This window comes from Gopherus evgoodei, chromosome 3 (genome assembly GCF_007399415.2).
Source record: "Gopherus evgoodei ecotype Sinaloan lineage chromosome 3, rGopEvg1_v1.p, whole genome shotgun sequence".
NCBI lineage: Eukaryota > Metazoa > Chordata > Testudines > Testudinidae > Gopherus > Gopherus evgoodei.
Window position 1 is genome coordinate 208,064,545 of NC_044324.1, and position 25,157 is coordinate 208,089,701.

General features: G+C 41.7%; 1 protein-coding gene across 3 annotated transcripts in view; it reads left to right on the forward strand.

The window, feature by feature from the left end:
* SPRED2 (sprouty related EVH1 domain containing 2) overlaps positions 1–20,138 on the forward strand; it is a 91,524-nt gene extending 71,386 nt beyond the window's left edge. For 2 of the 3 annotated variants that reach the window (XM_030557886.1, XM_030557888.1), the window contains exons 5-6: positions 16,027–16,176; positions 16,837–20,138. In XM_030557886.1, coding sequence (XP_030413746.1) covers positions 16,027–16,176; positions 16,837–17,490 — 804 coding nt within the window. In that variant the 3' untranslated portion in view covers positions 17,491–20,138. The remainder of the gene's footprint in view (positions 1–16,026; positions 16,177–16,836) is intronic. The other variant, XM_030557887.1, reaches the window with a different exon arrangement.
* The last annotated feature ends 5,019 nt before the right edge of the window (positions 20,139–25,157 follow it).

A 25,157-nucleotide genomic window follows, 5' to 3' on the forward strand; every position in this document is an offset into this window, starting at 1 on the left:
AGGCCGTTGTATCTCGGTGTTTACAGCCAACACAAGGGCCATGTGCTTCATAAATATCCAGGGAGGGACATAGTCCTCCCCCCTTTTTTGTCAGGAGGCCATCCATTTCCGGGTCTTTTGCATGGCACACTCGATGGACCTGGCGACGTCCTTTCTCCCACGCTCACCGCGAGAGCAGGAAATGCCAGGTGTTCTGCTCCTTCCAGGGTCTCTCCTCGGAATCGATCTTGGACGCGTTCCTGATGCCGTGGAAAGGCCGACTGCATTATGCCGTCCCACTGTTCCCACTGGTTCATCAGGTCCTGCTCAAACTCCGCAGGGGCAGAGCGCGCATCATCATGATCACTACAGAGTGGTCCAGGCAGCACTGATATACCACGTTGCTCGGCCTGTTAGTAACAGACCCAGTTACCCTTCCACCCCACCCAGACCTCATCATTCACGGCAACGACAGGCTTCGTCACTCGGACCTGCAGCCTCTTCGCCTCACGGTGGCTTCTGCGTACCTGAGTCGGGGGTGACAGGCAGCCTTCCACCTGCTCAACGTACCGGGCCAGGTGGAAGCGTTTCTTCTACAGCTGCAATACGCTCGATCTTGCTTCTGCTGAGGTCTCGATCCCCCTCTATTTGGCCTGCCTCTGGCCTTCAGCGGCAGGACCTGGCGGTATCATCGCTGAGGATACGCTCAGCAGCCATCTCTACCTTCCAGCAGGCTAAGGTGGACGTTCCGTGTACTCACGCTCTATGGGTTCGAGGCCCCTCAAGGGCTTGGAGCGCTTGCACCCTCGGGTGCGCCGCCCAGCCCCAACCTGGGACCTCAACCTAGTCTTGGCCAGACGGGTCTCCGAGCTCAGAGCTCTTACGGTGGTTCCGCCGTACATTAGGTTTCACAAAGACAAGGTGCAGTTATGACCGCACCCGGCTTTCCTCCCTAAGGTGGTTTCGGCCTTTCATGTTACCCACAGCTCAACGCAATGGGCACAACCATTGCACTCCTTGGACATCTGTGGAGTGCTCGCATTATATTGTGCTGACAGAACCATTTCCTAAGGTGCCCCAGCTCTGTCCCGGTAGCGGGCCACAGGGAGGGCTTGCTTGTTTTCCTCTCAGAGGATCTCATCTTGGGTGATGGCGGACATCCCCACTTGTTATGATTTGGCTCATATTCCCCAAGCCACATCACCGTGCATTCTACCAGGGCTCAGGCTTCATCTGCCGCCTTGCTGGCTCGTGTTTCTACCCACGAGATCTGTCGCGAAGCTCCATTGGTCCTCGGTCCATACCTTTGCTTCGCAGTATGCCCTGGTTCAACAGTCAAGAGAGGCTGTAGCCTCTGGCTCAGCAGTTTTCATTCTGCCACATTTCACTCCGACCCCACCGCCTTTGTAAGGCTTGGGATTCACCTAACTGGAATGGATATGAGCAATCACTCGAAGAAGAAAAGACGGTTACTCACCTTTGTAACTGTTGTTCTTCGAGATGTGTTGCTCATATCCATTCCACACCCGCCCTCCTTCCCCACTGTCGGAGTAGCCGGCAAGAAGGAACTGAGGAGCGGGTGGGCCGGCAGGAGTATATATCAAGCGCCATGGTGGCGCCACTCTAGGGGGCGACCTGCCGGCCCACTGAGTTGCTATGGTAAAAGTTTTCCGACTAATGTGCACGCGCGGCGCACACACCTAACTGGAATGGATATGAGCAACACATCTCGAAGAACAACAGTTACAAAGGTGAGTAACCGTCTTTTATAACAGGCTTATTCAAAGTGATATAAGCTACGAAAGTGAGATATTGGAAGAGTGGTGCCGTTTTCATAATGTAATAAAAATACTGTAATGATTAATAATTATTAATAAATAGTGTGTAATAAGATTGTCATAAAAACAAATTTTATATTTCCAAGATCACTGCTTTTATAATGTATATTCAAGTAAAGGCGAGAACCCCTGGAAATATTCATTTTTAGGAGGGGGTTCGCGAGACTTGACATTTTAGTGAAAGGGGTTCACAGCCTGTTAAAATTTGGGAACCACTGCTCTAATGAAATCCTCTTGAATTGTATACCCTGTGGCAAAGAGATACGAGAGAATATTAAGATGTGTGGGTGGATGAATAAGTGTTGAATATATAGAACTTACGACTTGATATTTCTTGTTCTTTTCTATCTTGGGGGTTATAATGGATTAGACGTTGAATATGACCCAATAATATGATGCTTTTGCATAAAAAGCTAATATACCGGAGTGTATTATCAACAGGAGTATCATATGTAAGGCACGGGAGATAATTGTTCTGCACTGCTCAGAGAGTAGAGGAAACGATATATATAAAAATAAATTTTAAAAGCATGTTTAGCCTTGAGAAAAGAAGACTGAGAGGACCTGCTAACAATTATCAAATATATTAAGGGCTGTAATAAAGAGACCAGTGTTCAATTGTTCTCCATGTCCATTGAGAAAGGACTAGAAATAATCGTTTTTGGTCTGCAGCAAGGGAAATTTAGATTAGGCATTAGAGGAAAATCTTTTTAAGCATGGTTAAGTACTGAAATAGGTTACTAAGGGAGGTTGTGGCTTTTAAGACCACCTTAGACAAACACGTGTTAGGGATGGTCTAAGTCAGGGGTTGGCAACCTTTCAGAAGTGGTGTGCCGCGTCTTCATTTATTCACTCTGATTTAAGGTTTCACGTGCCAGTAATACATTTTAATGTTTTTAGAAGGTCTCTTTCTATAAGTCTATAATATATAACTAAACTATTGTATGTAAAGTAAGGTTTTTTAAATGTTTAAGAAGCTTCATTTAAAATTTAAATTAAAATGCAGAGCCCCCCCGGACCGATGGCCATGACCCAGGTAGTGTGTGTGCCACTGAAAATCAGCTCACATGCCGCCTTTGGTTGCCTACCCCTGGTCTAGGTATACTGGGCCCTATCTCACCAGGGGGGAGGTGGACTATATGACCTTTTAAGGTTCCTTCTAGCTCTACATTTGTATGATTCTTTTCTTTTCTCAGATTAATTATGCTACTAATTAGTCCTGGGCAATCAACAGGGAACCTCCACTAGTTGGAAAGATTTTTCTGTAGGAAGTTACTTCAAAAATTAAATCCCTTGCTAAGTGTGAGACCTTCTCTCATTCACGTCCATGTCATGTTAAGGCATGGTTCTGCCTTTGACTACAGTATTTTTTTTTTTTAGTAGATAAGTTGCAAAAAGCTACATTTAAAATTAAACTTGCTGCCAATACAAGCAAGTTATGCTTTCTCCTGAAGCATTTGATACTGGGCTAGACAGATGATTGGTATGAGCTGAGATGTCAATTCCTATGTTCCTAAACTGATTAAACTACAAGAATAATCATATAGTTCCGGCTATAAAATATCTATATCCCATTGCAGTTTGTAGATTAGAGAGGATCAGTCATAAAACCTACTGTGGTGAAAGCTGCATAGATATGCAGTGCATAAAACTGATTTATTCTAACATATTTAACTGATTTTTTTCTCCCAATTTATTTACATGTAGCAAGTTTAACCCTTGGGAAAGATGGTTGCAAGGTAGTCACATTTTAAAAAGCCTCTAAGACTTAATTACTTTAAAAAAAACAAACTTTTTTTAGCAACCAAATTAATATCACTGGAGAGTGAAGTTGGATTTTGTTCTGAGAGTATAGGAAAATGGAATTGGTAACACTAAAGTGTTCTGAACCACACATCCTCTGTTATAAGTTTAAGGCCTTAAAACAATAACTTCCATCCCTTTTCACCAAATCACCCTGCCATTTCTCTGTGAATTTCACCACACAGTTCTGAAAATGTTTTAGGGAACAGATGAAGTGAAAAGTATTCTCCAAACGTCTCAAAGTGCTTGACAAAGCACTTAGGCGTGGTCTACAGTGGTGGGGGAGAATTGATCCAAGTTACAGAAGTCGATGTACTTGGATCTACCCACTGCAGTGAGTTGACTGCTGATGCTCCCCTGTCAACTCCACCTGCGCTTCTAGTGCCGGTGGAGTACAGGAGTCGACAGGAGAGCACTCGGGGGTCAATTTATCGCATCTAGACTAGACACGATAAATCAACCCCCGCTGAACTGATCGCTATCCAGCGGATAGTATAGACTTACCCTTACTTTAAATACCTGGGTAGTGTCATATCCAGTGATGGATCACTGGATAATGAGATCAACGCATGAATATCCAAAGCAAGCCAGGCACTTTGGCTGTCTGCGTGTCTAAGCTTTAAACCACCACAACATCTGGATGTCAGCAAAACTGCTTGTTTACAGAGCTGTTGTTCTTTCATCTCTTTTGTACGGGTGCGAAACATGGACACTGTATAGGCGTCACATCAAGCAGCTCGAAGCATTCCACATGCACTGCCTCCGCAACATCATGAAGATCCGCTGGCAAGACAAAGTGCCCAATCTTGAGGTCCTCGAGAGAGCCCAGATGACAAGCATCGAAATGATGATCATGAAGTCACGGCTACGTTGGACCGGTCATGTCAGCCGCATGGATGCCAACAGAATCCTCCGCCAGCTTCTGTACAGTGAGCTCTCCCAGGGCATCCGCCATATAGATCATCCACAGAAACGTTACAAGGACACCATCAAAACCAATCTGCAATACAGCAGTATCAAACCTAGGGACCTTGAGGACGCTGCCAGTGACAGAACACAGTGGCGTGCAACAGTCAGGAATACCTGCATCGCCTTTGACTACCGGCGTCTACAAGAGGCATGCAAACGTCACAGAGCATCAGCAGCGCACAACCCACTGACCGCGAACTTCCCGTGCACCATCTGCAGCAAAATGTGCACCTCTAGAATTGGCTTGTATAGCCATCAGAGGGCACACCATGAGACCAACAATAGATGATCTGCACAGATTTGTCATCATCGGATCGATGGACTACCAAGACCCTTACATACCAGTGCTTCAGTGACTTTATATAGGCAGAATGGTCTCTGCAGTACCATACTGTTGAACATAAACAACTAAAAAAATAAAGGGAAAGCAGCATTTTTCTTCTGATAGTAAAGTTTCAAAGCTGTATTAAACCAGCGTTCAGTTGTAAGCTTTTGAAAGAATAACCAAAATATTTTGTTCAGAGTTACGAACAATCTCCATTCCCCGTAACTCTGAGGTTCTACTGTATGTGTGAAGAGGCGCAGATAGCAGAATGCATTACTAGAAGGAGTTAGTAGACTGTAGATATTTATGGATTTGCTTACAAATAAAGCATTGAAAACAAATGCTAACATGCAGTTTTTCCATCATTCATAATAGTTGTTAGTTGTGCTAAACTACTTTTCCTTTACCTAAAAGAAGCAACTTCTGTTGCGTCTAGTTCTCTTCTCTAAAAACAGTTTTATAGTGCATTTCCTAGCTCTCTGTCTTCCCCTACGCACATGCAGTCAGGTTTGCAGTAGGACAGTGACATATCCTGTAGGAAATTGAAAAGTGATCTCTTGCAGTGATGTAAGTTTCCTTATAGTTGTATCTTGCCAAAACATTTAAGCATTATAACAAGATGTTCCAGTTAAACATCATTTTATATTGTTTGCCTTTTTTTTATTTAACTGCCAGTGTGGGAATTTGAGGGCAGTTTTTTAATGAGGAACACCCTGCCAGCCCCATGAGCCTACCACCTCAGGTTAACTGGCTGTGGCAACACTATTTAGTATGCTGATTGTTTTGGTTTTGTGTAGTACATTTAATTGCTTTATTATATATACAGTAATTGTAATTGGAAGCAATCAAGTATTCTTCAGAATACCAGGAACCACCACATGAGTAATGCTCCTATATCTGAGATTTCTAACCTGATAAAATTAATAAAAGAAAAATGCATCTTCCTTCAGATCATAAAGTACATAGTTCGGCCTGTGCTGTGAATGCTGCCGGAGCTCAAAATGAATTGAACAGTTGCCATTTTCAAAGTTGTAGTCTCTCACCTAGGTGAATAAATCTCTGTTATGAATGAATATATTGTAGCAAAGTCACACTTTCATACATCAGTTGCTTGAAAGTGTCTTGATTTCTCTAGTTTGGAAAAATAATTTGGAAGTGCAAATGTCTGTACTGAAATGACCCTACTTAAATCTGAGATCTAGCTTCAAAACACTTTTGTGATAGTTTTAACACCTCTCTCCATGCAAACCAGGCAGTGGGAATGGGTATTTCCAGCTTGTCTTAGTTTTGTTTTTCTTTTGCCACAGTTGTGGTTTTTAACACCCTTTCACTCAACCACTGACAGTTGAAAAGGGCATGCGCTCACACTTGATTTTTCACAAGGTGATCCTGAATGATGCTTGTTGAATGTGTGGCTTTGATTTTGATCACTACAGTAGCTAAAACTTTATGAAGATGTACAGACTCTGACGCCCCAAGCCTCCAGTTACACTGACAGGCAAGTTCTGAGGTGGATAGAAACATGGTTGGAGACAGGGCCGGCTTCAGGCACCAGCTGGAGCAGGTGCTTGGGGCGGTCAATACCATCCGCTATTGGGGCGGCATGTCCAGGTCTTTGGCAGTAATTCGGTGGCGGGTCCCTCAGTCCCTCTTGGAGTGAAGGACTTGCCGCCAAAGAGTGGAGCGGCACGATCACGCTGCCACAGCTTTTCCCCTCCACCCCCCGGTTGGAGCAGCAGAAAACCTGGAGCCGGCCCTGGTTGGAGAAAGGGGCAACTTAGCTGTCTCCAACCACTTTCAGTTCATTTTGTGCTGCATAAGCATTACACATGAACTTGGCGGACTGGAGAATTTGACTTTGTAACTCTGTCCAATCTGTCTCTGCTATTTAAAATTACCCAGGGGACCTGTGCACTATATAGACAGAAAGAGTATAGTTAAGAGTGGCAGTCCAAATCTCTTTGCGCTTGTTGGTTTGTTTAAATAATTGTGGGTCTGATTTCAAGCATGGAGTTTTTGGAGTGGAGAAGAGGAGGTTGTGTGGAAGCTTTCTATTTTTATAGTAGGTATGAGAGAGTGAAGCGGACATCATGTATCTTCTCCCCCGCCATTACTGCACAGTTGGATCAGCAGAGGAGCTTGGGCTGATGGCGGAGCTGGGCGCAGAACTGGGGATGGGGGAGGAGCTGGGGCTAGAGGCGGAGCTGGACTGGGGGCAGAGAGGGAATGAGGGCAGAGCTGGGCTAGGGGCAAAGCAGAGGGCGGAGTGGAGCTGTGGCTGGGACCAGAGCTGGGCTGGGCTAGGGGCAGAGTGAAGCTGAATGGCACTCCCTCTTCGCCCCTAGTGGGGGGCTGGCCCAGGCTCCACCATGCACCCTCGCCCAAACGTCCCTCTCTGCCCCCCTAGGGGGTGAACCTCACAGTTTGGGGACCACTGCTCTAGTGTATTAAAACATGTTGGCCAACACGTTTCTGAAATCCGTCTTTTTATCCTAGTTTAGACAAACCCTTTGTGTGTTGTTGCTAAAACGTATGTGGGTCACACCTGATTAAAGTAACAAATCTCATTGTTTTGTTTTGTTTGGGTGGGAGGGTGTGGAGGAGGAGAGAACTTTATTTGTCAGATACTTTGTATATAATTAAGTCACTAGAATAGGTTACCTATGGAGCTTCCACAGCCTCCCTCACTGGACGTTTTTAAGAACAGGTTAGACCAACATCAGTCAGGGATGGACTTGGTTCTGTAATCTTCTGTGGACCGTGGGTCAGCAGTTATAGCCTTTTGCCCCTCCTTAAATCCTGCTGAGTTTATTCAGAAGAGTATATATGATTGGTATGCATCCTGAAATAAATATATTAGATGAGTGAGAGTAGAGTAACAGCAACGTAGCCAAACTGCTGGCAGTAGCAGGAAAGATAGTAGTTCTGCATGTAAGATAGGTTTTATCTGATTCTGCCCTCTGGTCAGGATTCTTTTTAATCTATGGACACAGCTCTTTACACTAATATCTAAACTGTAAAATGCATACACATTTTTTGTTTTGTTTTCTCTTTTGGTTCCTAAGATACTTGAAAATTTCACTACGTAGTAAAGGCTGAAAACTTCTGTTTTATATTACATATAACTAAGGTAGATTTGTAAATGGTGATCCATTCTGATATGTTCAAACAGACGTCATTCGTTTCCTTGGCTCTGGGGCATGTATGTTAGAATTAAGAGAGCTAGCAATCGGTGCAGAGGAGCAGTCAGACATTTCTGCTGCTTGCTCGTCATTCAGTTCTGCCTTCTGCTCCTGAAGGTGACACACTGAGCTGGCCAAACTTAGCATGTAAACATGGTTTGAAAGAGAGGCAGCCTTGGCAGCCTGACAAGGAGATGATTGACAACTTCCTGTTACCACAGTAAAAAGGATTAGGGAATTGCTATTCAATGTATAACACAACAATGTTAGTGAAGCCTGAGGAGAATGCTGGAGGGAAGTGGAATCTGGAATTAGTGGATGAAGCTGTGCCTGGCCATGGCATCCTGGCCTCTGTAATTTAAAGTGGGGGGAGGGGAATTTGCCTCCTGGTGCTAGCTTGGACCATCTGTCTTAGTGATGACAGGAAGAGGGTTGATTCAGAACCACAGGGCAAATGACTATCTTACCACCACTCTTCAGGAGAGAGGTTATAATTTCCACATGCTATTTAAACACAGACAAATCTGTTTTGATTCCTATTGTCTCTTGTAACTTGATGAAAACATGCAGAGACTTTAGTCTGCTTGGAAATGTACACATGAGAGTTGTTAAACCAACCATAATTTAGTTTTATTCTCTTAAATGTTGCAGAAGGTCCTCAAAGGAGGACGAAAATCTCTTTGCAACATTTTACTAAAACTGAACAATGAATGTGTTTTGATGTCAGCAACCAAACAAAAAAAAATTTAAAAACCTAGGGCAATTTCTTTTCGTGGCAAACACTTCCATTCAATCCTCAGTGAACCACACCAAAAGAAGAGGAGGAAGTGGAAGAGGGTTACTGTAATCTTTCATAGTAATCAACTTTTTCTATAGACGTTTTGCTAATAGATGGAGGGGAAGAATATGTAAATATTAATAACAACAATTGGAGATATACCTATCTCCTAGAACTGGAAGGGACCTTGAAAGGTCACAAAGTCCAGCCCCCGCCTTCACTAGCAGGACCAAGTACTGATTTTTGCCCCACATCCCTAAGTGGCCCCCTCAAGCATTGAACTCACAACCGTAGGTTTAGCAGAGCAATGCTCAAGCCACTAAGCTATCCCTCCCCCGATTGGGAATATTTGAGTGTGCGGAACTGAAAATTTAACTCTGCATAGTGTAGAAATCCATTGTAAATGACTGCATCTAATAACCCTCCTCCCTCATTTGCTTGGTTCATGAGATTTGTCAAGATCCTGATTTCCCTGCATCTTGTAAATGTTTCATGAAAATCAAATCAGAAGTAATTATAAGTAGACAGTTACTTCATCCTCCTTTGCTTATTTCTGCAAAAAGATAAGTTAGTAATAAATAAATACTACTGCCTTTATAAACAAAGCTTGACATATTTGCAGGGCATGCAGTGAGAGTATTTAAAAAGTTTGCTTCAGCTGTTGAGTTCTATTTTGGTGATGGATTCCAGCTAAAATAATGTGGATAGTTATAATTAAATAAATGACCCCCTTATTGACTTAAAATATCAGTTCAGTCTACTGAACTGTGTGCAGCTGAATGCATGGGGTTTATTTAAAGTTATAAAGAGCAACCGCTTTAATGTGGGGGTGGATGCTCAATTTTTTAGCTCAGCTAACTTAGTTTTGTTGAGGTTTTTTAATTCCAGTTTTTCTTGGAATGACAGTTGCCACCAAATAGCAAGTTTTGTAGAATTATCTCTTGTGTTATATGCTTCTACCAGCAGACGGACACAGAACAAAGTTACTCATTCTTTGTACATGTGTGCACGCCCACTGGTGTTCTTTTCCCAATTAGTTCCTCTTGCCTTGGTAGTGTTTATACAGATTTCTGAAAGATAAGCCTAAATAACACTGGTTGGTCACCTGAATAGGCCTGGCCTACCATGAGCTCTGAAAGGGGTGTCTTTGCTAATCTTGAAGCAAATCTCTGTAAATGGGAATGTGCAGATTCGGCACTTGATTCTACAGACTGTCATAAGCTATCACCAGAATGCTCTTTTGAGGCCTGGAAAAATTAACTGCTGAAAGCACTTGCTTGTGCACTTACTAATATACTAATGATGCAGTGTAGTTACCATGCAGTAAGTACCCCCTCCTCACAAGGGCAGACTCTCCATCTTTACACAGATCTTTAAACAACCACCAAAGATTTTGAAGAGGGAAAGGGTGTGATTTTTAAGGTACATGACAATGTCCATGTTCCCAGTGAAATTATCTAGTTAATCTCACTATTGAGAAATCTATTAAGATAGAGGCAAGGCACAAAGAGACGGAAACAGGAGATGCCTAAATAACGAGAGAATCTCCGGAGTCTCATAAACAGAACTGGTAGGTTGAAAGAACATTCTTTTATGTCTAGGTTGTCGTACCACATTCATCACTGTAACATGCGATAGCTTTAGCCACTGCTGTCAGCATACCTCTGAACAGCATCCCATATAACTTTTTTCACTGCTCCTTTTATATCAACTTCTTGAAAGTTAGAAAGTGAGACCTTTCCTTACCAAATGTGTCCAGGATATGAGAACATACAACATAAAAGATGATTATAGATCGTATTAGAATGGTGGCTTTAACCTGCAAATTTCTTACTTTAAAATTTTTTTGTTAAATTTGTCTGGTGTGAAAACTCTGTTCTATCCTCTGCTTTTAAGAGACACGTGTGACACCTTGGATCATTGACAATTAGTCAAGTGTATTTAAAGAACACAGAAAAAAGCTCAGAGCTTTTACCCTATGCACATTTGACACCATATACCATTCTAATTAAACTGCTCACATTCTGGATTCTCATATATACTAAGCCCCCTTCTACCACACTGATAGTGTGAGGGAGCCTTAATCAAGCCTTGTACAACATAAGAGAGAACTTGATAATGCTAGAAGCAGACTAAGATGCAGTTTAATCAGAAGATATTGTGCACAGAATCCATGTAAACTTTGCATTAAATTATGCTGATTTAACACAGCAGTCATGGAAGTAATTTTGTCACTATATGTTACCACTCCAATAGTCAAAAAGGTATTCTTGCAAAACTTATATTTTGCTATTTGTATAAATAGTGACTAGGAAACTGTCCAATCATTTAAGAAATTGTAGTCCTATTCCTGTTTTAGAAAATCGTAACCCATGCTTACTGTAACCACCGTTATCTATGTACACTCAAATCTTCTCTGAACTCCATGGAAAGATAATCTCACATTTGCTTCAGGTTTCTGTATATTACTGCAGTTGTGTAGTGATATGTTCTAAATGTACAAGCTTTTTCTTAAATCTGTCCTTATGCAGCATCACTTTCAGGATTATGCAGTAACCACTTACCTTACAAGTTCTTGGCAAAAATGTGTTCTTTGACTAGTTTTATTTTATTTTTTGTCACTTAAATTTGCCTGTGTTCACAAATGCCTGTGCAGTTGCCTGAAATCATTTTACAATTTTTTTCTTTTTTTTTTGTAATCTCTTACAGCCCAAATTCTCAAAGGATTTTCAACCTAGACTTTTTACAAGCACAAAAAATACAATGTTAGATGTGACTTGAAAATCTGATCCTGCAAAATATTTCTTGGTGGGTAGGGGGGTTATTTCTCTAAAATCTCATTGATGAGGGAGGAACTGGTGTGGTGTGATACAGGAAGCAAATATTTTCTACTCCCCTCACTTCCACCAAAATCAGAAGTGCAAAGACACTTGTCTTTCCCTGAGAGCTTCGTCCAAAACTGGGAGCTTGCTCTTATAAGATTTAACTGAAGGAATCTTGGCAGGATGACATCTCATGATTTCATTGGAAAGATGGTTGCACCCCAATTATGCCACTGAAATCGTGCACAAACTACACATATTAAAATAGTGTAAACCAAAGGGATTGTCTGCAGAGAAACTGCAGACACAAACTTAACCCAATAGTTGTTCAGTCATTTATTTTATGTGCCAAGGTATTGTGATTTTTCTGTCATGGTGTTGCCATTTCAATTTCTCCTCCCCCCCCAGCCCCCCCATGATCCAACTGGATAAAGCGAGTCCTATAAGAAGAAATAGCTTGTGCTACTCCCCTCAAATTAGTGCATCTGACAATAGTAAATACATAAAGGGGTAGATTCCACATAGGAGATCCTCACAGATGTGTAGGCAGTTAGAGGAAGCTGTCAATCAAGAGATGTTGGCATCTCCTGATCCATTAGATCTTTGTCCCCTCCTGGCCAGCCTTACTGCTTAAACAGCCTCTCCCTTGGAGGGCAGGATACATTGTCCTAATGATTGATCACCAACTATTGCTCCTGTTTGGGAATGAAGAACAGTTGGCTCTGCAGCTCTCCACAGGCCTCAAAATTACTTTCTCTAGAGGATGTTAGCCATGCAGTTATCCTTATTCACCCTGCCGTGCACCCATCTTTGTGTGTGTTATCCTGCAGTGACAGTCTTTCCTGACACTTTAAGGCACCTGCATCAATACAAGTTAACTACCTTGACCAAAGAGTGGGCGTAGGGGGGGAAGGGAGAGAAAAGACTCATTTTCCTTAGCCCTGTCTTTTCTGTCAGAGTCTCTGTCTGTCTGTCTGTGTCTCTTCCCCCCCCCCCCGCCTCTCTCTCATGCGCGCGCACACACACACAAAATGGAGCCTCAGAGAGTGGCTCCTCCCCTAAACACCACTGCTGCTGGTGAGAGGAGAAGGCCCCCTATCCCTGTGGACAGTGCCGGCTCCAGGGTTTTTGCCACCCCAAGCAGCAAAGAAAAAGAAAAAAAAGCCGCGATCTGCGGTGCTGCCGCTGCCGCTTCAGTCTTCCGCAGCAATTCAGCGACTGGTCCTTGCTCTGAGAGGGAGTGAGGGACTTACCACCGAAGAGCTGGACATGCCGCCCCTCTCCATTGGCCGCCCTAAGCACCTGCTTGCTAGGCTGGTGCCTGGAGCCGGCCCTGCCTGTGGATACTTGGAGGTTGGTGGGAAGAGGAATAACTTGTTTAAGAAAAGGAATGGTTAGTTTTGCTCCTCTTTCCCAACTTGAAAAGGGAGGCTGGGGGAAAGATGTTGGAGTGTCTCAATGCATCTTCCTGCTGTCTGAGAATTGTGGTGGCTGGTGGGGCTCTGGGACACTTCAGCAACAAGAATGAGATGGGCAGGGAGAAGGGGATGTTCTGTCTCTACCCACGTTCCCAGCCAAACATGGGTGATTCAGCAGATGGGACTGCATAGCACAGGGAAGTGAGCAAAGCAGTGTGAAGCAACACAGAGAATTGGTCAGCTAGTGATGTTTTATGCTTTAAAAAAAAAAAAAGACAAGCTAATGTAATATAGATTCAGATTATGTTTAGGCTATTATTCTTTTATCTCCTGACTAACTTTAAAAGCATGATTACTTTTATTTTGTGGAATCATAAAATCTAGAAAGGTTTATTGCATCATTCAAGAATCATTTTTGACACTACACATTTGTAGTGCCCTATTCAGTCTGCTTTTAAAAATCCCAAGTGATAAGGCTTTCATTATTTCCCTTGAGCAGCTGACTTCTGACACTGCCTTATATTGCATTGCTTCATGTTTTCAGCATGAGTCTTTCAAATTTCTTTATATATTCATCCTGTATATTGCATCACAGATGGCGAAACTATTCTGAAAAGCCAGCAGAGGCAAAGTGACCAGTCCAATTTTGTCCCCGTAGGGGAGTAGTCGTTTCACATCTTGTTCATGATGGGCGCTTATCTCAGGATATTACTCAGACACCTGATTAGCCATTCTTGAGCAACAAAGACATTTAGTGGGAAATGAACTGTAGTAAATGATTAACACACTACTCTTTACTAATGACATATATTGACTGGGCTTTTAAAATTTTAAATGACTGAGTCATTTTAAAAAGGAATGTCTCAAATTCTGAGAAAGAAATGTAAGTTAAGCTTTTTTTTTAAAAGAAACCTATTGAAGAGTTATAATAGAGATCTTTTCACACAGAAACTGGATAATTTGTATTTTCTTCCCCAGCAACTGTATCTGACACATTACACACACACACCTTTTATAAATGTGTGTAACTCAGATTTTCACTTGTCCTAGTATTTAATAATAGTGCTTGGGGACTTCAGCATTCATGTGGATAACAAGCCTGAAACAACCTGGGATTTCTTGGTCACCAATGAGTGTCATGGGACTGTGCCATGGGATTAGCAGTTAGCTTCTTCAGCAGTCCTAGTGTTTGAGATGAGTGGAGGTGGGGGAGTACTGAAATGTATACCCATGTTGTGGACAGAGTGTTGCCTCCTTCCATTTCAGGTTTGACGGTCTACCTTCGTGAACTAATGGAACTGAACTGGTTCTAGATGGCTCTGAGGAAGAATATTGTTCCTCCTACAGACCTCTCTAGCGATGGTTTGGAATGGTGTAGCACACTTTTGCGCCACCTTCAGTGAAATGGCCCCAGAGGCACACATGTCTCTAAATGCATCCCCAAGAAGTGTACTGATGGCATGCAGTGACTGAAATGAGAGGGAAGACTGCTAGCGCAAAGTCAGCAGAAATCCCAGCTCATACATCAGTTGCAGCATAAAATGCTTTTTAAAATCATATGCCATGGCATTATGGGAGGCAAAAAATGGTGATGGGCTGTATAGTAATAAACAACTTCATATTCTCGTTGGCCATGAATTGTTATCCTGCAGGGATTTTTCTCTGACACTTCAAGACACCTGCATCGATACAACTCCGGACCTGTGCAACAGTACAGTGTTTCTCATTGGTATCTAGGCAATGTTTGTGACTTCTCTTGCCATCCATTCCTTCCACTCTCCCGATGCTTCTTGGCAGGGGTGCAGACGGGTGCAATGAAGTGTACTGGCACTTCTGCCTGTTTCAGTGCTGATACAATGAAGGATTTCATGCAAGTGGGGAGAACTTGTAGAATTGTTAAATAAATCACTCTCTGGATTATATATGGTACAAAGTTGGACCAGTTTCTGAAACAGATTCAGTGGATGGTCTGAATCGATATGGTGTGCATATTGTTTTCATATCAGAGTCAGAATTCTTAATCAAGATTGCAAATAAGGTTATTTGTTTTATCCTCAAATCTATGATCAAATGGAGATTCTGGTTAAGGCCCCTTGGAATTTCTCTTGCAGGAGAAATAATCTTAATATGAACCTGCAGGTCTTGATCTTGATGGCAGTACATGACGTGTCACCCATTTGTTGAGATACTCCTTGCAACATAGTGATGAAGTAGTATCAGACCCAAAAACGTCAGGACTCTAGGCAAGATCTGGGCTAGAAGGACACTGGACGTATCTTTTGAAAATTAAAGAATATCCATTGAATTTTGAGATTGGTGAGAACTTTAAAAAAAATAGCTTAAAAAAGTTAATCATTCTATGTAAGTAGTTTGTGACCCATTAGAGTTAGGCAAATTCTTAGAGAACTGCAAAGAAGGTTCCACTTGACTTTTTTTTTTTTTAAACCTACAAAAGGCCATTACTAAATCTTCTGCAGCCTGACTATCTAGTCTGTGTGCATAAATCAGTTAGTTGCACCTAACATTGTCTGAATGCATCCTATTTAAATTCCTTTAAATGATGCAATCAGCTAATTTTTGCCATCGGAAAGAGTTATAGCATGAATATCCTGCTTTCTAATGTACGTTACAACAAATAACATGCCCAGGCAAATAGAAATTGTGTTCTCTCACCAAGCACTCATAGGCTATGGCATACTGTATTTTCTGTCTGTGGTAGCAACTTCTATGACCTACATATAGATCCATCTGCTTTTTTTCTAGAATTTAGGGGCAGATTACATGTATAATGGTGTTTGCTTTTGTGTGTTGCCAATATTGCAGATGTCTGAGTGGCCGCATGTGCGTCAAAACTATATGCAGTAATATATGGATGTATGAATTAATTATCTTTTCCTTCTATTTTAAAATAGAATGCTACAGACAGCTCTTCTAATTCTTCTCAAAAAAGGGAACAGCCGCTGCGGATACTAGCCTCTCCCACATCCTGCGAACATCGCAGAATTTGCACTCATGGTCACATTCACGACCAGTATAGCTCTGACCACTACCAACTAGAACAAGTGAGCTTCTTATTAATTGCTGCTTACTTATAGGGATACCTTGAGAAAGTTCAAGCATCACGTTCTTAAATACTCTAATATTAATAGACTTACGAATTTTGTTTTTAGAAGTTTTCAGTGGAAAAGGAGGTTGGGTTTTTTTAAAATTGGAATTTGAATATTCACCTATGCTGGCTGCAACAGACAACTGCAGCATTGAGCTGGCATGTGGATTTTTAACCTGGGGCTCTGTACCTGTGGTGGTTACAAATATGTGGGGGGCGGGGGGAGAGACAGGGGGCATAGTGAGCAACATGCCTTTCCTTATGTCTAAATGGGATGCAGGTTCTGAAACTATTTTCTCTTGCAACGTAGAGTCACAGCATGTAAAAGGTTGTTCCAACCATGTTAATGCAGAAAGTGAGGCACAATATAAAGTGCAAGTGGTTAATCTATTTTGTTAATCAAAGCTTAGTAGCATACAAAAAAGAAAAGAAAATTAAGTTAATTTTATTATTTTAATAATGTGCATGATCAAGAGAAATTTTAAAAAAACTAAGAAAACACTGGTTAAAATTTCTTTCCCAAATGCACTGATGATGCTTAGTAACACTTGATCAAAAATGTCAAAAGCCTCTGCCAGTCATTGATAGAAAAATAAACTGTTTGCCTTTTCTCCAGCAGTCAGTACAAAGGTCCTATCGACATGTCAGCTTTCCAGATGATGATGAGGAGATAGTGCGCATTAACCCTCGGGAAAAGATTTGGATGACAGGTTATGAGGACTACCGCCATGCCCCGTCGCGAGGGAAGTACATCGACACCGACGATGTGGACTCGTACGTACGTTTTTCCAAAAGTGATGCCTCAAAACATGATTACAATTATCCTTACGTAGACAGCTCAGACTTTGACCTGGGTGAAGATATAAAAGGTGCTGTGATAAAGACTCAGCCTGTGAAGTTCAAACCAAGACGGAAGGAAGATGGCGAGAGATCGCGATGCGTGTATTGCAGGGACATATTCAATCATGAGGAAAACAGGCGAGGTCAGTGTCAGGATGCACCAGACCGCGTCAGAAGTTGCATCCGTCGAGTTAGCTGTATGTGGTGTGCGGACAGCATGCTCTATCACTGTATGTCTGATCCAGAAGGAGACTATACAGACCCTTGTTCATGTGACACCAGTGATGAAAAGTTTTGCCTCCGGTGGATGGCCCTTATCGCCTTGTCCTTCTTTGCCCCATGTATGTGCTGTTACTTGCCCCTTCGGGCATGTTACCACTGTGGGGTTATGTGCAGGTGCTGTGGTGGGAAACACAAAGCAGCTGGATGACTACACACAAGTTTAAATTGTGTTATGCTTTCCCTGTAGTTAAGGAGCACGTTGGTTTGGAGCATTCAAATCCTTTATATTTTGATGCAGCCTGTGTGCCCAACACAGTCCAGAAACCACTTGGATCATTTATGTTTGGTTTTTCAGGGGCCACTCTGCATTGATTTGCTCTTCAAGTGTTCTAACAAACTAACCTACAGCATAGACTTTTGTATTATTAATCTGTAATCAAACAGAATGTCGTGTACATGTTTATATTTTTTCAGTTAAAAGGACTCTGAGATATGAACTGTGGATGGTGGTGGATTTTAGAACATCTCTAATGTGGATCAGTCTTGCCGTAGCTTGCCTTGAGCAGTACCATCTACACCTAGCAAGCATTGGCACTCTGAGAATGTAGTGTAATGGAACGAAATCCCACCCAGAAAGTATTGTAACCTGCGATCAGTTATTGTATGTATAGAAGGTGTTCTAGTAACAAAATTGTACCACAACACAGTATTGCTGTCACTGTTTGTTTTTTCAAGCCAAATATTAATGTAAGCTGCAGTTTCTCTTTAGAGTCCATAATCATTTCTTTTGGCAAACAGATTATTTCTCTGAAGTTAAATTTCAAATATTAAGTGAATATGGGAAATGAGCCTTAATTTCAGAATCTGATAGGCCTCCAAACTGCATTCATTTCAGATCAATACTTGAAAGGGAAATTTTAAATTTAAGCTTTTTTTTCTTAAATAGTTTTGCAAATAAAACTTTAGTTTTGGAATTCTACATAATGGAAAGGAACTTTTCATTACCCTGCTATATCTTTATTTGATAATAAAACACTAATATTCTTGTCGTTGTTATGCAAAGAATTATTAACAAGATAGCCAGCGCAACCACAAAAGTAGTAGCATAATCCATTGTGGTTTTGAGAAACATTGAACAAGTGGTGGATTATGCAGAAAAAAAAAATTTTAGGTTACATTTTTTTCTATAGAATAAATACACGTGCACGAGAATTTTACATCCACAATGAAATCCATATGTTAGAGTAACTCGGAATACGTATTTAAAATAAAAAGCCTACATGTAATAACCACTCCGGTTTCCTGACTAAGGACCTGACCCTGCAGATGCTTATGCATGTGCTACTTTTATACGTGTGAGTGATCCCATTGACTTTAGAAGCACTTACTCACATATGTGAAGTTCATCATATGAGTAAGCGTTTGCAGGGTTGGAGCCTAAGTGTCTCCTATACCTTTCTCCTCCCAGCTCACCACCCAGATATTGAAAGTGGATCCAGAGGGTTGTGTTATGCATACAGCAAGATGAGAATACTTTAAAAAAAAATTTTACTGTCATGTCTTGTGTACAAGGCTTGTAATTAGCTGGGAAAAGAGTATTTTTCTAATATATTACAAGGAATAGCCAAATAATTTTTATTAAAAAAAATGATTTAGATCAGTTAGAGCTAACTAGCATAGTACAATCTGAATATTTTGAGGCAGCTAGGGATTGGCTTGTCAAAGCTGGCACTGCTGTTTCTGCCATAATTTTTTTCTGCAGTAAATTGCCAGTGGGTGCATGCTCCTTCCCTCCCTCTTATTGCACATTGACATCAGTCTTAAAGGAAAGGAACTCTTTATTTCTGCCAAATAGATTTAAGAGATGCTTGCCATTCTTTCGAGTTGGAATGTTCCAACAGTTCCTCTGAGAGTTAATCACAGCTTTTTGTAAACTATCCGTTAATTATGCAACGTGCTTCTAGACTGTAGAGTTTGGTAAACTTAATTTGCAGCAATTGCTGGGTTTAGGGTAAAAAAAATTGAATGATAATAGAAAGGGATCGATTTTTGCTCTTGGTGTAACGTGTCTGGGTTCACTGAGTGAAATACAAATTTTTCGTGCCTGATCGGAAATGACAAATCTCTCAGTGGTGTCTAGTAAACATCAAGCCAGCCTCAAAAAGATGTGATGGAACAATCTTTTTTTTGCAAGTTTGTTTCATGTAAACCAACATCTGTAAGGTCTTGCCTCTACAAAGCACAACACTATGAAGAGATCTTACAGTTTTTTGTCAAGTCTCTATTAAGTGCCCCTATTTATTTAAGTAAATCAGACATACTCCAAGCCTTTATGTATGTCGTCTTTTTTAAAATCCCTCTTCCCAACCCCTCTTGGTTTTTGTAATACTTGTCGATCTTGCTACACATTTTCTTTGGATTGTGAAGGCAATGGTGTAAGGGCACAATGGTAGAAAATGGAGGCTTTATTTGTAAATATTTCTCATTGGTCTCCACACTGCAGCTGAACGGTGTGTAGTGTTTTCCCAGTCAGCTTTGCAATACTGACATCAATCATTTGAGAGACATTCTCCAGATTTTATTTTTGTATCTGTGGTAACAAAACATTAACCAAATTTTATTTCAGTTGTGAAGAGGTTTTTTTCAAGCTATTGCTCACATTAACAAATGAAAGTGCCTGAAGCCTACATCCATAATGTATCTGTATACTAAAAGTTAAAACCCTGTTGTATTGATTTTTTTATAAGCCTTTTTACCTCTGTGTAAAAAATATATATACAAGTGTATGATGTACATTTTAGTTAACTTCTTTTTTTATTGTTTCTAATATGTATGATCAGCGTAGTCCATGTAAATATAAATACATCATATCAAAACGATGCTGCTTATATTATTTGCAAATTTGGAGCTGAGACAGGGATAGCGTTGTTACTAATGCGGGTTACACAAAAGAGAAAATTGATCATGGAAGGAGAGGGGATAAAGGAAGAATTTTATTTTTTTAAGCCTGGTGAGCACATGATGTCAATTCCTCCAGTTACCATGGGATTTTTGAGGTCAATGGGGATTTTTTCCTCTTGGGCATCTGATGCTCTATTATAACTGAGTTCTTCCTCATTTTCCAAGTATGGAGTTTCCTCTCCCGCTAGTCTAGCGTGACAATGTACTGCCAGTGGGTGGAGCTGTTCAGAGACTTGGCTGTCTCCCAGTGTCTCATCTCCACTCAAAGAAGCAGGAGATTCCCCTAGGACTCTCCTCTTTGTGTCTCCAGGCTTCCCATTGTGTTTGGTTTTGCTTTTTCTGTAGCAGGTCCAATTAAGATCATAGGAAGCATGGTACACCAAGGTGAAGCATGGCAGCCTTGGCTGACTCCCAACAGCAGCAGGGTGGCAGGCAAGCTTTGAACTGTTTGAGGTGGAAATTCAGATGCAGGATCTGGTGTCTTGGAAGCAACAAGCTAGAGATCCTTGGCTGGGTTTGGGGCTATTTGCTGTTCTGACTGAGGTGAAATACTGCATCCAGGAGTGTCACTAAGAAGCTGGTAAGTTAGAAGGTTATGGAAAACCCACAGCACAGGAACACACCCCTATCACCACCACCACCATCCTTTTCAGACTGCCTCAGTAGCCAGATTTTTACCCCAATAATTCCAGGAAGGGGCTTTGTCCAGTCCTGGCTGATCTCTCCAATATCCTGGGACGGACATGACTACACCACCACTATATATGCCAAAATAGCTGGAATCTGCAGGTAGAAGATTTTCTCTTTCTAGTTTCCCTTCATGTGTTCCAGTTTGGCCTAGATAGACATCCTGTTGAGCCTGACATCTTTCATCTAAGCAAGACTTTAAAGCTCATAGGGCGTTACTGCATGAGTAAGGGGCTTCTGAACAGGGCTCACATAGAATAGAATCATAGAACTGGAAGGGACCTTGAGAGATCATCTAGTCCAGTCCGCTGCACTTGTTGCAGGACTAAGGATTATCGAGACCATCACTGACACGTGTTTGTCCAACCTGCACTTAAAAATCCCCAGTGATGGAGATTCCACAACCTCCCGGGCAATTTATTCAAGTGCTTAACCACTCTGATGGGAAGTTTTTCCTAATGTCCAACCTAAATTGCCCTTGCTGCAATTTAAGCCCACTGCTTTTTGTCCTATCCTCAGAGGTTAAGAAAAACAATTTTTTTTCCTCCTCCTGGTAAAAACCTTTTATATACTTGAAAATTGTTATCATGTCCCCCTTCAGTCTTCTCTTCTCCAGCCTCAACAAACCCAATTTTTTCAATCTTCCCTCATAGGGAGCATAGGTCATGTTTTCTACACCTTTAATTATTTTTGTTGCTCTTCTCTGGACTTTCTCCAATTTGTCCACATCTTTCCTGAAATGTGGAACCCAGAACTGGACACAATACTCTAGTTGAGGCCTAATCAGCATGGAGTAGAGCAGAAGAATTAGTTCTTGTGTCTTGCTTACAATACTCCTGCTAATGCATCCCACAATGATGTTTGCTTTTTTTTTTTTTTTTTTTTTTTTTTGCAAGTGTTACACTGTTGACTCATATTTAACTTGTGATCCACTATGACCCCCAGATCCCTTTCCGCAGTACTCCTTCCTAGGCAGTCATTTCCCATTTTGTATGTGTGCGACTGATGGTTCCTTCCTAAGTGGAGTACTTTGCATTTGTCCGTATTGAATTTCATCCTGTTTACGACCATTTCTCATTTGTCCAGATCACTTTGAATTTTAATCCTATCCTCCAAAACACTTGCAACCCCTCTCAGCTTGGTATCATCCGCAAACTTTAAAGTGTACTCTCTATGCCATTATCTAAATCATTGATGAAGATATTGAACAGAACCGGACCCAGAATCGATCCCTGTGGGACCCCACTCTTTATGCCCTTCCAACATGCCTGTGAACCACTGATAACTACTCTCTGGGAATGATTTTCCAACCAGTTATGCACCCACCTTATAGTAGCGCCATCTATGCTGTATTTCCCTAGTTTGTTTATGACAAGGTCATGTGAGAAACTATCAAAAGCCTTACTGAATTCAAGATATAATATATCTACCACTTCCTCCCATCCACAAGGCTATCAAAGAAAGCTATCAGATTTCTTTGACAAACTTCAGCCAACTCCCTCAAATCATCCCTTGATTCCCTTGTCTTTCTGAAGGGCAGTCCACAGACTGGACAACAGCAAGAGCTGTAGCTGTGAAAACAGTGATCTTTACAGCTGTGAGGCTGGGATGCCCAATAGATTGGGGCCTCTGCCATTTCTGAGGTGGTCAGTTCATGCCTTCTGTAAGATGCCTTAGTGTACTATAACCCAAAAAAGCACCCCAAAAGGGGATATGAGACAAAAAAAAAAAAAGAGCAGAAAGGGAGTAAAAAACACCTTGGTTTCCACTATTTTTTCGCTTAGAACAAAGCTTTCGTCCTTAGCTTTCAAGCCTTCCAAATCAAATTAAAAACTACCTCAGAGAATCTCTCCATAAACTTTCAAATTCCTCTCTTTCCTTGGGAAAAGTAAACAGGCAATTGCAGACTTTATTTTACCAGAAACAAATACTCCTTTTCCTGAGCACTATTTGTGTGTGAGAGAGTGCAGGGAGAGGGGGTTCATTCAAAACACTGACTAGCTGGGAGAGAACAGACAAGTTCTACCCAGTACTGTTTCTCTCCAGGCTGAATGACAATGTGCAACGCCCATTTCCGCATGAAGTTAGGACCATTCTGTTACACTTCTCTTCAGGATTGGAGCCCATCCTCATGTGCCAATTTGCCAGTGCCACCAGTGCTACGTGCACTTTGCCTTTGGCTTCTCTTCCCTCCTTGACTTACCAGTCTACCAATATATCTGATGTCCAGTCGATGACTGAAAGCTCATAGACTTGATGGCCCACTGATACAAAATATTACCTGTATATACTGACTGGGCCTTCCAACTATTTAAGTCCCTTGCCTTCATCTGTCTTCAGAGGTGTTCCCTAGTGTCCTCTCAATCAGGATCTGGCCTGCCTCTGGACATTCTATTAGACATTCCTGGTTCTAGTACAGTTGCCTAAGGAAATATTTCACAGTTGGTATTTCTTCTGGGAGCTCCCCAAGTACTCCACTTACTTTGAGATGGTGAGTGGATTAAAATCTGTTCTGTGTTGGTGATGTACTACTGTATTCTACACACGTTCCTGATTGTTCATGGAATTTCTAGAATTAGGAACTAGATTCTCTTCTGCATCACTGAGGGAGCTTTAATGGGCCCTATTCAGTTCACGGTAAATGATTGTACCAAGAAACTCATCAGAACAACTTCCTTCAGTAGCAAGCAGCTAAGTGGCTTGTCCCTCTCAAGATTTCCTCTGAATTTGGTTGTCATTCACAAAAGAAGCAACAAATAGTGTCCATTCAGGGCGTACTGGCCCTTTGAGGCTGGAGTACACATTAAAAATCCTGAATGAAGCAAGGGAAATTTTTGTGCTCATAGAGCAGGACGTTTTGTTGATTTATTACTTTGTTCGTTTACAGTAGTGCCCACTGTATGCTGGGTGCTCACCAAGCCCTCACTAAGGATAGTAAGAGCAGCCTGTAGGTCACCTGACTAAGCAGATGCCAGTTGAATATATGAGAATAGAAACATAGAATAGCTAGTCTTTTTCATTCCTGGATCTCAAAGTGCTCTACAGATGAGATCAGTATAATTATCGCTATTTTAGTGATGGAAAAACTGAGGGACAGGAAGGGAAGTGACTTGCCTAAGGTCACCCAGCGAAGCAGCAGCTGTGAATTGAACCTACCTTTCCTGAGTCCTAATCCAGTGCCCAAGCCACTATGCCATACTGCCTAAAACTATTGAGTCCTCAAGCAGTTATCCGTTATGGTGGCCCAGGCACCCATAGTCTCTGACTCCTAAATATCTTAGCTAAGCATCTTTGAAGCTCCTGATCTGGAGGTAATTTCTATTCCAGGATTCTCTCTACAGCGCTTGAGTTTCTTCTCAAAACTTCTCCATTTACAGGAGAATATTCAGGATAGTTTGTGGACTTCCTGCTCAGATCTGGAAACTGTCACCAAATCTGGGCATTTCAAGACTCATTGTGTCTCAACCAGAGAGATATTGGCGTTGCTCTTAGAAAGGCTCTTTATTGGGGCGGAGTCTTGTTGCCTACTCCACTTCTTACCCTTTTGTGGAGCATCCAAGACACTGTCAGGAGAGTGGTAGAATGATGTGATGCTTTAGGTAATCTCTGGACCTTTTTTTTTAATACATGGAGGGATTTTCCCTGTACTTTCTATTAAAAAACTGTCCCCATTAGCAATTGCATTGGCCAGGAGAGGAACTAAGTTTGAGGTCTTACCCATCTGCAGTCCTTATATGCACCTTGCATATGGTGGGGTGAGGGAAAAGGAAAAGCAAAAGTTAACAATAAAAGCTCATCTGCAGATAAAAACTGGTTTTCCTCTTGGCTCAGTTTGTTATTGATGATTGTTTTGGAGATTGGTTTTAGTGCTGGCTACTGCCCAGTTGTAATAGATCACAGAGCACCCAGTGCTCACAAGAGAGAAAAGTCAATTTGACTTAGGGTAAATTTTTCTTTCTCTGAAGTGGACACTTTGTTACTCTGAGAGACATGACCCAGGGCATCCTCTAATTGGCATTAAATTCTAATTGGAGGAGAAATATTTAAATTCTTCCTTTTCCCTTTAGAAAGAAGGAAAGATGGATACATCTTGGGATTCTTCTTCAAGCGATGGTCCTTATATGTATTCCAAAAAGTGCATCATGCACTGGAGCTGTATGTTTTTCCTCAGCAGTGGCCGTTGACCCACACAGTCATCATATATCACCATGTGTTCCATGAGAGGTT